This window comes from Mobula hypostoma, chromosome 2 (assembly GCF_963921235.1).
Source record: "Mobula hypostoma chromosome 2, sMobHyp1.1, whole genome shotgun sequence".
Taxonomy (NCBI): Eukaryota; Metazoa; Chordata; class Chondrichthyes; order Myliobatiformes; family Myliobatidae; genus Mobula; species Mobula hypostoma.
Genome location: NC_086098.1, coordinates 240926325 through 240941529, shown reverse-complemented (window position 1 = coordinate 240941529; position 15205 = coordinate 240926325). Strand labels below are relative to the sequence as shown.

Sequence of the window (15205 nt, the reverse complement as noted above, 5' to 3'; positions counted from 1 at the left end):
TCGCCCCTTTGATGCCCTTCCTATTCAGGAACATATCAACCTCTGCTTTAAATGACTTGGCCTCCATAGGCATCTGTAGCAACGAATACCACAGATTCGCCACTCCCTGGCTAAAGAATCTCCTCCTCATCTATGTTCTAAATGGACGTTCCTCCCTTCTGAAGCTGCACCCTCTGGTCCTAGACTCTCCCTCTGTCGGAAACGTCCTCTCCACATCCACCTGTTTGGGCCTCTCAATATTTGATATGTTTCAGTGAGATCCCCCTTCATTCTTCTAAATTCCAGGGAGTACAGGCCCAGAGCCATCAAATGCTCCTCATACATTAACCCCTTCATTCCCAGGATCATTCTTGTGAACTTCCTCTGGACCCTCTCCGAGGCAACACATCTTTTCATAGACAGGGGCCCAAGACTGCTCACAATACTCCACTTGCATTCTGACTAAAGCCTTATAAAGCCTCAGCAGCACATCCTTGTAATGCTGTAACACTTTATTCTGCACTCTGTTATTGCTTCTCCCTTGTGCTATCTCGATGCACTGATGCAATGAAGTGATCCCTATGGGTGTTTTGCAGAACAAAGTTTTTCACTCTACCTCAGTACAGGTGGCAATAATGAACCAACTGGCCAGTCCTTGGCACACCCGCTACACTATCATCCACTCCGTCCAACTTGTCCTGTGGCCACTATGCCATTGTCCACTACATCCCACTCATCACCCTGTGCCCACTACACTGCTGTCCACTCTGTCTAACTCAGCCTGTGCCCACTACGCTGCTGTCCACTCTGTCTAACTCAGCCTGTGCCCACTACACTGTCATCCACTCCATCCAACTCACCCTCTGCCCACTACACTGTCATCCACTCCGTCTAACTCACCCTGTGCCCACTACACTGTCATCCACTCCGTCTAACTCACCCTGTGCCCACTACACTGTCATCTACTCCGTCCAACTCACCCTGTGCCCACTACACTGTCATCTACTCCGTCCAACTCACCCTGTGCCCACTACACTGTCATCCACTCCGTCTAACTCACCCTGTGCCCACTACACTGTCATCCACTCTGTCTAACTCACCCTGTGCCCACTACACTGTCATCCACTCCATCCAACTCACCCTGTGCCCACTACACTGTCATCCACTCCGTCTAACTCACCCTGTGCCCACTACACTGTCATCCACTCCGTCTAACTCACCCTGTGCCCACTACACTGTCATCCACTCCGTCTAACTCACCCTGTGCCCACTACACTGTCATCTACTCCGTCTAACTCACCCTGTGCCCACTACACTGTCATCCACTCTGTCTAACTCACCCTGTGCCCACTACACTGTCATCCACTCCGTCTAACTCACCCTGTGCCCACTACACTGTCGTCCACTCTGTCTAACTCACCCTGTGCCCACTACACTGTCATCCACTCCATCCAACTCACCGTGCCCACTACACTGTCGTCGACTCTGTCTAACTCACCCTGTGCCCACTACACTGTCATCCACTCCATCCAACTCACCCTGTGCCCACTACACTGTCGTCCACTCTGTCTAACTCACCCTGTGCCCACTACACTGTCATCCACTCCGTCCAACTTGTCCTGTGGCCACTATGCTATTGTCCACTACATCCCACTCATCACCCTGTGCCCACTACACTGTTGTCCACTCCGTCTAACTCAGCCTGTGCCCACTACACTGTTGTCCACTCCATCTAACTCACCCTGTGCCCACTGCACCATCGTCCTCTCCGTCCATCTCATCACCCTGTGCCCCACCTGACCACCTGGACCACAGGAATCCCAGGCGAACACACACTGGTCCTCACTGAGGTTCTGCGATAGACGGGTGGACATCTTCTTCTGCCTCAGCACCTCGGGGGATCGATCCTGGGCCTGGCACAGAGATGGAGAAGGCATGCCAGCCTCACCGCTTTCTCACTAGTCTGACGAGATTCAGCAAGCCATCAAAGCCTTTGACAAACTTCTGCCGGTGTACGGTGGAAAGCATTCTGACTGCTGCACCACCACGAGACCATGAGACACAGGAGCAGAATCAATCCAATCTGCCCAGCAAGTCTGCTCCACCACTTGGTTACCCTACTCTCCTCCCTTTTCCCCGTAACCTTTGATACGCCAGTTAATCACGAACCGTTCATCCTCCACCCGAAATACCCCCGGTCAGGTCGATCATACTGGGTAACATGCCCCCGTTATACCCCCGGTCACGCTCTCGTATGCAAACTCCAATATACAGGAACACAAGAGGCGACGGAGAGGGGTGGGACTCCGCCAGTTCCATCCCAGGTATGGTGCTCCCCGCGATCGAGGGGCACTTACATGACTCAAGGTCCCCGGGAGGGCCACATCGATCATCAGGGACCCCCAGCGTCAGGGCTCTGTCCTCATCTCGATGAGGCCCTCAGGTAGGACATCCAAGAAACCTGCCATCAGGTCCTTGAACCAGCTTGAGAAATCCTAAGCGTGAGTGAGTGAGTGTGTGTGTGTGTGTGTGTCTGAGAGAGAGAGTGTGAGAGAGTGTGTAAGTGTGAGAGTGCACAAGAGTGTGAGACTGTGTGTGCGAGAGTGTGTGTGTCTGTGTCTCTCTCCCCCACTTCGTCTCCCCCGCTCCCTCCCTTTCTCTCCCTCCCTCCCTCTCTCCAGGGGAGCACGATGGTCAGTGTAACAGTATTACAGCACCAGCGATCTGCAAGGGGTCTGTAAGGGGTCTGTACGTTCCCCCCGTGACCGTGTGGATTTTCCCCGGCTGCTCCCGTTTCCCCCCTCATTCCAAAGACAAACAGGTTCCGATTAGTTCGTTGCAGGAATGCTATGTTTGTTTTCTATGTTGTGCACATTTAAATTACGTGTAATTTACGTTCATTTAAATTTACATTAATTTATCTTCGTAATGTACCATGTTGCTGCAAAGAGCTAGCTTTCATGCCATTCATACGCCTGTGTACACGGGGCTCATCAGCGGTGGTTGGCAGCTCATGTAGGAGAAGGCAAACTCTGATCTCAAACCTCCGCTGCCTTGTGCTATACGCACCCAAGGGGAAGGGTCCGGGAGTAAACCCCGAGGGGAAATCCGGAGCTGGAGTCCCTAAGACAGTCCTACGTTGAGTTCAACGCTGACTGGCAACTCCTGCAATGCTGCTGGTACCAAACTGTATCGGTCTCTGCCATTCCTTTGGGTTCATCAGCTGCATGGAGAGGGGAAGCTTGCTACATATGGACAGCAGCTTGCTCTCCATATCATACTGCCCTGGCTTGCGTATCACATAGACAGTTCGGACGCCGTATCTGACCAACAAAGGGCCTCGTACCCTGAGTATATGTGCTGACGAGATCTGAGAGAGCAACAGTCTGGGCAACAAAGGACCACAGCACGTCACCCACTACCAATCGGGCCGACAACCTCCCCCGTCCCCCCCCTTGACGGAACGGTTACCTGACCCCTACCTCTGTTGACCTTTCCCTTCACGGACACCTCCAGGTACCGTGAGTTGTTGCTCTTGTCGTAGATGCCCAGCAGGACGCCACTCTGACCGGGCGGGAGACTGAACACTGACAGCAGCGAGAGCTCGCTCACCGACGAGACCGCTGCGGCCAGCTTCTCCAGCGCCGGCGCCTCTTGCGCCAGCCGACGTGCGGCTATGAAATCGATCACTGCCGGGAGAGAGAGAGAGATGGAGGTGAGGGTCAGAAGCTGGGAATCGGAAACAAGATCTTAACAAGCGATCTACTACAACTATTCTGTGTGCAAGATCATGAGGGGCAACGATACAGTTAAGAATACAAAATGATGAGGGGTAAAGATAGGGTTAACTCCGCCATGGGGAGCCCCAAGCCCGGCTGAAAAAGGGGAAGGATTGGACATGGTCATGGTGAAGTGGTAACCCCACCAGGGACAGTCCCAAGCCCGGCTGAGAAAGGAGGAGGGTTGGATATGGGGCTAATGACCACATTCCGTAAAGCCTCAGAGCTACAGAAACTCTGGGCGAGAAAGGATCTTCACCTGGAAGAGGTATGAGGTTGTGTGGTGGATGTGGAAGCCGCAGGGCCAATCAACCTTCCGGCAGCCCAGGACAGAGGACTCTTGCGAGCTCTGACGGCGGCCTGTGCCCCCGCGGGGGTGATGGGCTTAAGTAAGTAAGTAACAGACAGGGTTATGTATAGAAAACTGTGAGGGGTTTCCATAGGGAAAATGCAAGCATGCTTTTCCACCGGGGTTGGGCGAGACTGGAACTAGATGTCATAGGTTGAGGGTGAAAGGTGAAACATACAAGGGGCCAAAGGGCCTGTTTCTGAGCTGTCGTGCTCTATGACTAAGCGTGGAAGGGTGTAGCGTTCAAACAGTGTACAAGACCACAAGACAGAGGAGCAGAATTAGGCCATTCAGCCCATCAAAAGCAGAGGCTGCCCAAACAGAGTTGATGGATCAAGCGTAGCTCAGCTCCGGCTGCCAGGGGTCGGGGATGGTGGTAGAGGCAGATATGTTAGGGATGTTTACGAAACGTAGGGATGAGAGAAAGCCAGCGACCATTCGCCTCAAAGTCCAGTGCTGACACCACTACACAACCAGCCAGCTTAAAGAAGCTCACTCAGTAACAGTTTTTACGACAGGGAACAGTACAGCACCTGCAAGCCCGCAATGCTACGCTGACCTTTGATCCTACTCTAAAATCAACCTAACTCTCCCCTCCCACATAACCCTCCGCCTTCCTTTCATCCACATGTCTAAGTCTTTTAAATGTCCCTAACGTATCTGCCTCTACCATCATCCCAAAAGTGTGTTCCACACACCCACCTCTCTCTCTGTAAAAATAACCTCCCTATATTGTCCTCCAATCACCTTAAAGTTATGCCCCCTTGTATTGGGCAAAAGTCTCCGGCTGTCCACTCAGCCTATCCCTCTTATCTTGTACACCTCTATCAGGTCGCCTCTCATCCTCCTCTGCTCCAAAGAGAAAAGCTCTTGCTCTCTCAACTATCCTCACCAGACATGCTCTTTGATCCGGGCGGCAATATCGGATTTTGACTGACTCTTGGGAATGAAGCGGGGGGAGGGTCGGGGAAGAAACGGTGCTCGTGGATTTGACATACACGGGGTGATGGGTCAGTAGGTCGCGAACCGAGAGACTAGATGACCACTTGCTGCTTCTTAAAATCCATACCCTTACTCTTTGGCATGACTTCATCCCGAAACGGGCAACCCTGCAGGGCTCTGACCTGGTTCAGCGTCCCTCCAAGGACCAGCTTCAACTCCTCCAGTGAGCCCTGAAGAGAGGCAAGACCCCGCTCAGTCAAAGGAACAGCCACAACCCCTTCGGACACACTGTGCGGGCTAACGACTGCAAGCTACAACACATATGACTTTGTTATTTTTTTTTTGGGTATTTGCACATTTTGTCTTCTTTTGCACATTGGTTGTCGGTCTATCTTTGTGTGTAGATTTTCATTTATTCTGTTTTTGCATCTACGGTGAGTGCCTGCAAGAAAATGAACCTCTGGGTGGCACACTGTGATGTACACATACTTCAATAATACATGTATTTATCTAAGGATGTAGCTCAGTCAGTCCTTCCAGCTGTGCTCCCCCAACAACCTCACGACCCCGATTAACCCTAACCTATATCGGATAATCTACAATGACCGGTTAACCTACTCGGGACGCCTTTGGACTGTGGGGTGGGGGGAATACTGGAGCGCCCGGGGAAACCGCACACCTTCCACGGGGAGGACGTACGCAGGCTCCTCGCAGATGGCGCCGGGATCGAACTCTGAACTCCGGAACACCCCCAGCTGTAAGAGCATCGCGCGAACTGCAGTGCCCAAGTTTACTTTGAACTTTGATCCGGGGGCACAGCTTGCAGACTCCCAGGGAATCCTGGTTCCCATGTTCTGACAGCCCGACTACTCGGTGTGAGTCAGCCAGGGGACAGGCCGCTTGGCGGGATAGCGAGCTGTGCTCCTGCACATTCTTTGCATGCCTGGATTCCCACGACATGGAAAACAGTCGGCTTCTTGGTATGTATGGCATACTTGCCTTTCTCAGTCGTGGTACTGTGTGTAAGAGTAGGTCATGTTGCAGAACCCGTAACACTTCGGTTAGGGTACACTTGGAGTACTGTGTGCAATTCTAGTCACCCCCATCCCGGGAAGGATTTGGAGTCTTCGGAAAGTATACAGATGATTTTTGCCTGCTGCTCTGGATTTCCAGCATCTGCAGTTGGTGGTTTCTAAGCAGGGAGGTCGGGTGGAAAAGGGGGTGAGTGGTCCTCCGGGCAGCCCGAGTCCCCAAGTCCAATCGGGGAAGGTCCAAGGGGAAGAATTCGACTCCTGTCTCATCCCTCGCATGTCAAGACTCCAACACCGTGAGAAGTAACAGGCCTTTTATTTTAAACTCTGCGGGGTGTCACTGCTGCTGGCAAGGTTGGAGTGTCCTGGCCTTCTTCAGCAGCTGGTAGACGTCAGCCACGTTCCTGGGCGGCTGCAGCCCTTGTGGGGAAGGAGGAGCTCCAGGCTCTCGATCTGGCTGCAAAGGTGCAATATCCAATTTATTCCCAGTGCCAATGGCAGGCATTCAGCCCGATGGAGGACAGAGAAGCTTTGCGAACCTACATGCATTAATAATGCAGGCAGATTAAACCTGCTTGTGTCTCACAACAGCTATCACCCTTCAACTGTCATTCTCCTGGACCGGCGTGGGTAACCGCGCTCATCTCCAGCCTGAATTGATTCCACGCACTTTCAAGGCCCCTACAACGGGAGCCCAGCGGCTGGTGTGACGTTATTACAGCTCCGGGTGTTCCAGAACTTGGGGTTCAATTCTGGCGCCGCCTTTAAGGAGCTTGTACATTCTCCCCCGCGAACCGCGTGGGTTTCCTCCGGGTGCTCTGGTTCCCCCCCCCCGCAGACTAAAGGCTTATTGGTTAGTAGGTTAATAGATCGTTGCAAATTGTCCTGTGATTAGACGAGGGTTAAATCGGTGGGTTGCTGGACACTGCGGCTCGTTGGGCTGGAATGGTGACAGTGCGTACTTTGGTAATAAGTTTACTTTGAAGTTTGAGTGTTGCAAACCTTCAGGTTGATGGGGGGGGTGGGGGGAAGGTGGTGTCTGGCACACTTACCTTCATCAGTCAGGGTGCCAACACGAGAGACGGAAGGTCATGATACGAGTGTATACATCTCTGCTTAGAGCAGCGGGTAATATCTACCTCCCTCCCTGGAGACAGAAACCAACCAAGCCCCAACCTCACCTGGAGCTGTCCGAATCTCTCGTCCACTCGCACCTCGACCATGTCGGCCGTCTCAGGGGGAATGGTGTCCATGGCCGGCAGGTCCGAGCTGGAGTCCACTTGTCGGCAGTCAACGTGCAGCTCCACAGAGATCCGGCCACTCTGCAGTCCCGTGAACCTCAGGATGATGGAGTGGGTCTTCCCGTCGGCCAGCGTCGCGTTCTGTAGGCTCACGGACTGGGTCTTCCCGTCTTCCCTCAGGTACTGGACGAGCACTGGGAGAACGTGACAATTAGTGCTTCCCGCTCCTCTTTACCAAGCATCCTCCTAACCAGCTTTGCCCTTCCCACACCGCTTCCAACTTCCTCAGAAGGCACAGGGAATTTGGCACGTTCCCATTGACCCTCACCAACGGAAGCACCGTAGAAAGCATCCTAACTGGGAGTATTCACAGCCCGGCAGGCACACAGCTGGAAGGAACAGAAGAGAGATGAAAACACAGCCCAGTCCAGCACGCAAATCAGGCATCCCTTATTGACGCTGTCCACACTTCCTGCTCCACTGAGAAAGTGCAAGTCTACTTGTCATTCAACCACACACACGAACACGGCCAAAGGAGATTGCGTTCCTCCGAGGCCACGGTGCAAAACGCAGTGCCAAAAGCACACAGCACATAAAACATTCAGTCACAAAAGTCCCTGAGCGGCCTGGTCTGTAGCCAGCGTAATCAAAGACCCCGCCACCCTGGACTTTTCCTCTGCTCCCCTCCGACAGAAGATACGAATCTGGGAGCGCGTACCACCAGGTTCAAGGACAGTTTCTCTCCTGCTGTTATCAGACTTCTTGTGCAATAAGATGAAGCCTTGCTCTCCCAATCTACCACATCTAACTGTCCACCCGCACTGTGACGGTAACGTTTTATCCTGCGTTCTGTTGTCGCTTTTCCTTCGCACTTTATTCATTCATTGATTTAGCGATACAGCGTGGGATAGGCCCTTCTGCAGCAACGAGCCTCACCACCCAGCAACCTGTACACTTCACCCTAGCCTAATCACGGGACAATTTAGTGACCAATTAACCCGCTAACTGGTACCGGGGGAAGGAAACCAGAGCTTCCAGAGAAAACACAGGCGGTCACAGGCAGAACGTATGGATGCCGATTGGATTTGAGCTCTGAACTCCAGAGTGCCCCACCCCAAGCTGTAACAGCGTCGCTCTAACTGCTACACTACAGTAGCACCCAGGCACTCCCATACGACCTCAATGTAATTATACAATTGTTCTGAGTGCCGTGCAAACAAAACTTTTCTCTGCCTCTCAGTACATGTGACAATATTAAACCAACTACCATCCCACCCCTTCCTATCCCCCTCACTCCTACTCCCAACACACCCACCAAACTTCCCACCTTATCCAATCTTCCCGAGGAGCCTCCGCTCCCTCCCACCTCCTCGCCCACCACACCCATTTCCAACTCCGCCCCACAACTTTCATAACCTCTCCTCCCCACCCCATCCCACCAGGAATTCCCAGCATGAGGTCTGGAATAGCAACGGGACATTGTAACCCGTGCACGAGGCTGACCCTGGTCAGGGTATCCAGAGCAGCTAGAGTGAACCAGGATGCAGGAGTTTACCACTCCCATCTACATTGGCATCGTTTATCTTTTAGAATTAATTGTAAGGTTCTCTTGGGCCGGCTGGTGGCGTAATGACATCGGTGCCGGACCCGGGAGCGGGGGTTCCCGGGTTCGAAACCAGTCGGGTCCATTCCCGAGTACGCTTTCCATCCATGCCGGGTTGACTGTCGAGATCACAACTCGACCTTGTAAAATAAAGGGAAAATACTGCGAAAATGTCTGTGAGAGGAGTGGCCCGCCACACAGTCTCTCTCTCTCTCTCTCGTTCCGCACCTTGTAAAAAAAGCCATGGAAAAGACACCATCACGGACGCACACACGAACACGCAGATGCACAGACTCCCGTGCACGCAGGCACACGCCAAAAAAAAAAGTAAAGTTCTCTTACTTGTCTTTAAAGCTCTCACTGGTCTGGGACTGGAGTGCATCACAGAATTGCTTTTGTTTTATAATAGAGTCATAGAAAAATACAGCGCACAGAAACAGGCCCTTTGGCCCATCTAGTCCATGCCAATCCTGCACCAGCACTCAGGTCTTCTCCTGTTGGTCTCTCAGATTTAAACAAACTCTCTCAAAAGATAATTGGCAGGTCAGCTTTTTTGAACTGCACTTCTAAATTGTGGAATTCAATACCTAAAATTATAAGGGCCTCAACTCAGTTGACACTTTTAAACACCAGCTCAAAACATATTCAACCTTGCTTTTAACAAATATCTTTTTGCCTTTTATTTTCACTTTTTTTGTTATTTTCCTGTTTGCACTTTGCCCCACTGTAAAGGAATTTGAACAATATTGCCTGTATGAAAAGTGCTCGATTAATAAGTTACTATCTGCCTGTGATTGGGCTCTGAACTGGGAAATTTGCTTATTTTTGTTATGTGTACCACAATAAAGTAAAAACCTTTGTCTGTATACCATCCATACTGCGCTTTCTGTACACAAGTACATCGAGGTAGTAGAAAAAGAAAACGCAGAATCAACACTTTATCAGGTGCAGTAGTACACCAGATCAATAATACAAATATCTAATCAGCCAATCATATAGCAGCAACTCAGTGCATAAAAGCATGCAGACATGGTCAAGAGGTTCAGCTGTTGTTCAGACCAAACATCAAGATGGGGAACAAATGTGATCTAAGTGACTTTGACTGTGGAATGATTGCTGGCGCCAGATGGGGCGGTTTGAGTATCTCAGAAACTGCTGGTCTCCTGGGATTTTCATGCGTTTACAGAGTTTACAGAGAATGGTGCGAAAAAACAAAAAACATCCAGTGAGCGACAGTTCTGTGGGCGAAAGTGCATTGCTAATGAGAGACGTCAGAGGAGAATGGCCAGGCTGGTTCAAGCTGACAGGAAGGTGAAAGTAACTCAAATAGCCACACGTTAGAACGGTGGCGTGTGGAAGAGCATCCCCTGAACACAGAACGTATCAAGCCTCAAAGTGTTTGGGCTACAGTAGTAGAAGGCTATGAACACTTATTCACTGTTACGGGCTACTGTGTGTGGTGTTACAATTACAGTGCAGAGAAAGTGTGGTGCAGGTAGACAAAGAACAAGGGTCAGAACCTGGAGTTCACCTTCTGGCATATGAGAGGTTCGTTCAAGAGTCTGATAACAGAGGGATACAAGATGACCTTAAGCCTGGCAGAACATGTTTTCAGACTTGTACATCTTCTGTCGATAGGAGAAGAGAGAAGAAAGGATGTCTGGCTGGGTATAGTTCCTCAATTATGTCGACTGCTTTCTAACTCATCGTGATCCTCGCACCTTAATGTCCCCCTACACTGCACTCTCTTTGTGTAGAGGCTGATTTATACTTGTGCATACTAGCTTATGCCACAGCCTACGCCATTGTGAGCATTTACACTTGTGCATTGGTGTGTCAGCGTCGCTCTGCAATTCACCGCCAAAACGCTAGCTGAAGGTGGGGTTTCTATGCCACTGTGTTGAGTTTCTTCGTGTTGAAACTCAACACGAAGAAACTCAAACTCAAACAATGGCGACTGAAACTGAAGGAGGGTGAATTTTCTGTGCGTGTCCGGCCACTGAGAGACATGGACGAGGAAATACATTTCAAATATTTTCGGATGTCGGCAGGTAGATTTGACGATTTGGTTCACCGTCTCCAACCATTTATTTTGCATCCGTGTACGCACAGTCTACTCAGAGACTGGCAATCACCATTTGAGTTTTAGCTTCAGGTGGAAGTCAACAGGCTGTAGCAGCTAGCTACAAACTGGCGTCAAGCACAGGGTCCTCCATAATCTTGGGGGTCTGTAAAGCTTTATGCAGCCAGAGTTCCTTCCCTGCCCTTCAGTCGCCCAATGGGAAGCTATTGCAGCGTAGGAGGAAATGCGATGCTACCAAGCGGACCAATCACAGTTGTTGCGGTCTGCATCGCCGCAACGCGTAGTTACATTTTGGGAGAGGTGCGCGTTAGGCTACGGCGTAGGGTACAGCGTAGGGTATGCGGCTACACCGTACCTACGGCATACATTTGACACACAAGTATATCAGCCTTAACACTTCATTCTTTGTTTCCATTCAGACTCCTGAACCAATGTTAAAACCACACTCGCCACAACTCTGAACTGATGTGAAAACCTACAGACTCACTTTCAAAGACTCTTTACAACTCATGCTCTCAGTATTTTTTACATTTGTCTTCTTTTGCACATTGGTTACTTTTCCATCTTTGTTTTTGTAGAGGTTTTCTGTAAATTCTATTACATTTCTTTGCTTCCCTGTAAATGCCTGAAAGAACATGAATCTTCATTTTCATTGTAACATTCAAGATGATTGTTGATACCTTCAAATTCTTCGTAGTTTCTAACTTGTCAAAGTAGTGGAATTGTTTCATTTTCACTCTCTGCTGTTTCTGGCATCTCCAAGCCACAGTGAGCAAAACTGTTCTGAATCATCTTGCTACTTATCTCTTGCCAACTATCAGTGACAAAAATCACTGCTTTTTGAATACATCGTAAATGACGCTATTTAAAAACTATTTGCTCTAAGCAGCGTGTTGTGTCCTTGAGCAAGGCACTTAATCACACATTGCTCTGCGACGACACTGGTGCCAAGCTGTATGGGTCCTAATGCCCTTCCCTTGGACAACATCAGTGTCATGGAGAGGGGAGACTTGCAGCATGGGCAACTGCTGGTCTTCCATATAACCTTGCCCAGGCCTACACCCTGGAGAGTGAAGACTTTCCAGGTGCAGATCCATGGTCTTGCAAGACTAACGAATGCTCTCAGCAGTGTAATGTCTTAATAGACACACAAAGAAACGTGACTGGCACTAGTTAGAACTGTTTGGCAACAGTCTCCTGTCCCAATTAAGCGGCATGGTGTCCCAAATAAACAAAGGGTATCCCAGCTAGTTTCTCAATTAGTTTTGTTCTTTAAAGGTTGCCCAATTAACCGTAGACACTAAGGTAGTACAGTGGATTCTGGTTAATTGGGACACTACGCCACTTAATTGGGACAGGAGATTGTTGCCAAACAGTTTCTAACTAGTGTCAGTCACGTGAACTTGTGTGGCTGTTCAGACATTCCAGCCGAGAGCAAACAGTGATTTTTGTCACTGATAGTTGGCAAGAAATAAGCAGTAAGACAATTCAGAACTGTTTTGCTCACTGTGATTTCAAGCATTTAGGCTTGGACAGGCCAGAAACAGCTGGAAGTAAAAATGAAACAATTCCACTACTTTAACAAGTTAGAAACTACGAAGAATTTGAAGGTATCAGCAATCATCTTGAATGTTACAATAAAAATGAAGATTTGGAGGGTACAGTAGTTGAAAGCACTGTTTGAAGGCAGTCCACTATCTGCTTTCAGTTTCTGCACTGATTTTGTTCGTTTACAATCAATCAAAAGAACACGACAATGTACACTGGATGAAGTCCTCCATCGATAACTATTAGGAACTAAACAAGTCAAGTCAAAGTACATTTATTATCAAAGTTTGTACACTTTATACAACCTTGAAATTCGTCTCCTTACAGGCAGCCACAAAGCAAAGAAAGCCAATAGAACCCATTACCACAAAAGAAGACCGTCAAGCACCCAACGTACAGAGAAGGAGGAAGGGAAAACACACGCAGTGAGCTCACAGTGGGGTAGTTGCAGGCCACAGCCACAGCTCGGTGCAGAGACAAGCAAACCTCGCGGAGCAGCGATTGGAACTGGTCCGTGCCTGGCCTCTGGCCCTGGCACCCTGTCCTTTTCAACCCAACCCAGCACTTAAATCGACCAGACCTTGCTCTCAGACCAGGACTCTGCTGCTTCGATACGCTCTCAGGCCGGTGCCCCGTCATCTCAATTCAGCCTGTACCCGACTTTTCCAATTTGACTCAGTCTTCAAACCAATCAAACCTCGGGTCTTTTCCTCGCTCTCAGGCCCGGATCCAGGCCCTGCCGCTTTGGTTCTGCAGAATCGAATTGCCTCCAAGTTCGCTCCAAGAATGGCCAAACATTGGCTCATTGCCCGCTCTCCAGCCCAGACCCCACCGCTCCGTACACACTCCACGCCACAGCCGTCCTGCACCTTCGAAACTTCAATTCCCACCGCAAAAACGTCAGGTCGTACAGGGAAGTTACAGTCTACTGTTTGCAGTTACAGTCTACCGTTTAGTAGGAAAAGGGTAATTTGTGAAGTATTTAGTTGGTTTCTTGGTTTTATTTCCCAGCAAGCAGTACTAATACCCAGCTTTATAATGCTGTGGTAGTATTGGTAGTTCTAATTTGTTCTGTATTTCAGTTAAATACATCATTTGTTACTCAATTAACCAGTAGTTGGTCTTTCTTACACCTTTTTAACCATTTCACAACACTCTGGAAACCCTCCTGTACATCTGTGCCTACCTCTATCCGTCTTTCCCATCACCGTCACCTCCAGGTACTGGGAGTCATCGTCCTTGGCGTGGAAACCCAGCAGACTTACTTTATGTGCAGGCGGCAGGTTAAACGTGGACACCAGCGAGACCTCGTCCACCGTCAGGATCTCTGCAGCCAGCTTCTCCACCATCGCGGCCTCCTCCATCTCGCTGCGCACGGACATGAAATCGATCACTGCCGGGGGGGTGGGGGACGGAGACAACAGTCAGAGACAGACGGGTGCTGATCTCAAATGGAAACTCGCGGGCGTGGGAGGTGGAAGGCAACATTTAAAAGGTATATGTCTTTGACAGCAGTGGTTGAATGGACAAGTCCAGCAGGGGTCATGAACCTGAATTTTATCCTGACCCCTGACCCCAGCTGCCCTCACTATTCATCCTCTGCTTCCCTGGCAGTGCCCACAAAACCAACCCCCCCCCCACCTTCCGTAACCCTTGACCCTCACCTTTACCTGTGCCCTCTCTCAGCCCCTTGTGCTCTTACTGTGACCTCTACCATCATGCTGTGCCCCTTGACCTTTGTCACTTCCCACGGCCACTCCCCCGACCTAACACTGTGCCATTGCCATTACTTGTGTCCTTGACCTCTCACCTGCTCCCTTGCCCTCTTGTCACACCCCACGACCCCCCCCACACCCTCTCACCGCATCCCCTGTGCCCCTTGACCTTATCACCTCCTCCATGCCCTCTCGTCACCTCTTGACCCCGGCAACAACATCCCTTTCTCTCCTGTCAGGCCCCTTAACCCCCACAACTGACTGACCTCTCACTGCACCCTTTACAAACCCGCACTGCCCCTTGACCCTCGCCACTTCCCGTGCCCTCCCAGCTCTGCCCCCTCCACAGGCATAGCCTGTGATGCCCGCTCTTGGTTCGGAAGTCACCAAGGAGTCCCCCACCTTTTCTCGGGACTGAGCGGATCGCGGATCCGCGGGGCAGGGATCCCCAAGGCGGGGGATTACTCCCCTCGTCTTCGAGTAGAAACTTTTCCCAAAGTTCAAGAAAACTTTCCCACCCTCTCCACAGACCCCAACTTCACTCACCCTGCCATGGCCGGCCGGCCGCCACCCCGAGGAGAACCAGGAGACACGCGGGCAATAAGGGGGAAGCGGGAGCCATGGGGCAGGCGGTCGCGGAGCAAAAGCGAGAGAGCGGCAGTCGGCGGCTTCACTCCCCGACTCTGGCCCCTCCGCCCGCCGCTCTCTCGCTTTTTTCGTAGATTCCGCCCTCGGCGCGGGGCCCTGTCAATCAGACCCCGGGGCGGTGTCCGGAGCAGAGGCCGCCTCCCCGGAGGAGTGTCCGGGACCGATGCGGGGACAGACCCAGTACGCGCACTCGTGCGGTTAATCCGGATGCTGTCGGGAGAAGGTACAGGAGCCTCAGGACCCACAGCACCAGGGTATTACCCCCAACCATCAGGCTCTTGCACCAG

General features: G+C 50.9%; 1 protein-coding gene across 3 annotated transcripts in view; it reads right to left on the bottom strand.

Moving 5' to 3' along the window:
* The window catches only part of LOC134342994 (thrombospondin-3-like), a 96425-nt gene extending 81424 nt beyond the window's left edge, over positions 1-15001 (bottom strand). Inside the window, exons 1-5 of one of the 3 annotated variants that reach the window (XM_063041772.1) lie at positions 14817-15001; positions 13742-13948; positions 7262-7515; positions 5177-5279; positions 3462-3668 (exon numbers count right to left, since the gene is read on the bottom strand). In XM_063041772.1, the coding sequence (XP_062897842.1) occupies positions 3462-3668; positions 5177-5279; positions 7262-7515; positions 13742-13948; positions 14817-14892 (847 nt within the window). In that variant the 5' untranslated portion in view covers positions 14893-15001. Of the gene's footprint in view, positions 1-3461; positions 3669-5176; positions 5280-7261; positions 7516-13741; positions 13950-14816 lie in introns of those variants that run through there. The other 2 variants (XM_063041773.1, XM_063041774.1) reach the window with 2 other exon arrangements.
* Between the last annotated feature and the right edge of the window lie 204 nt (positions 15002-15205).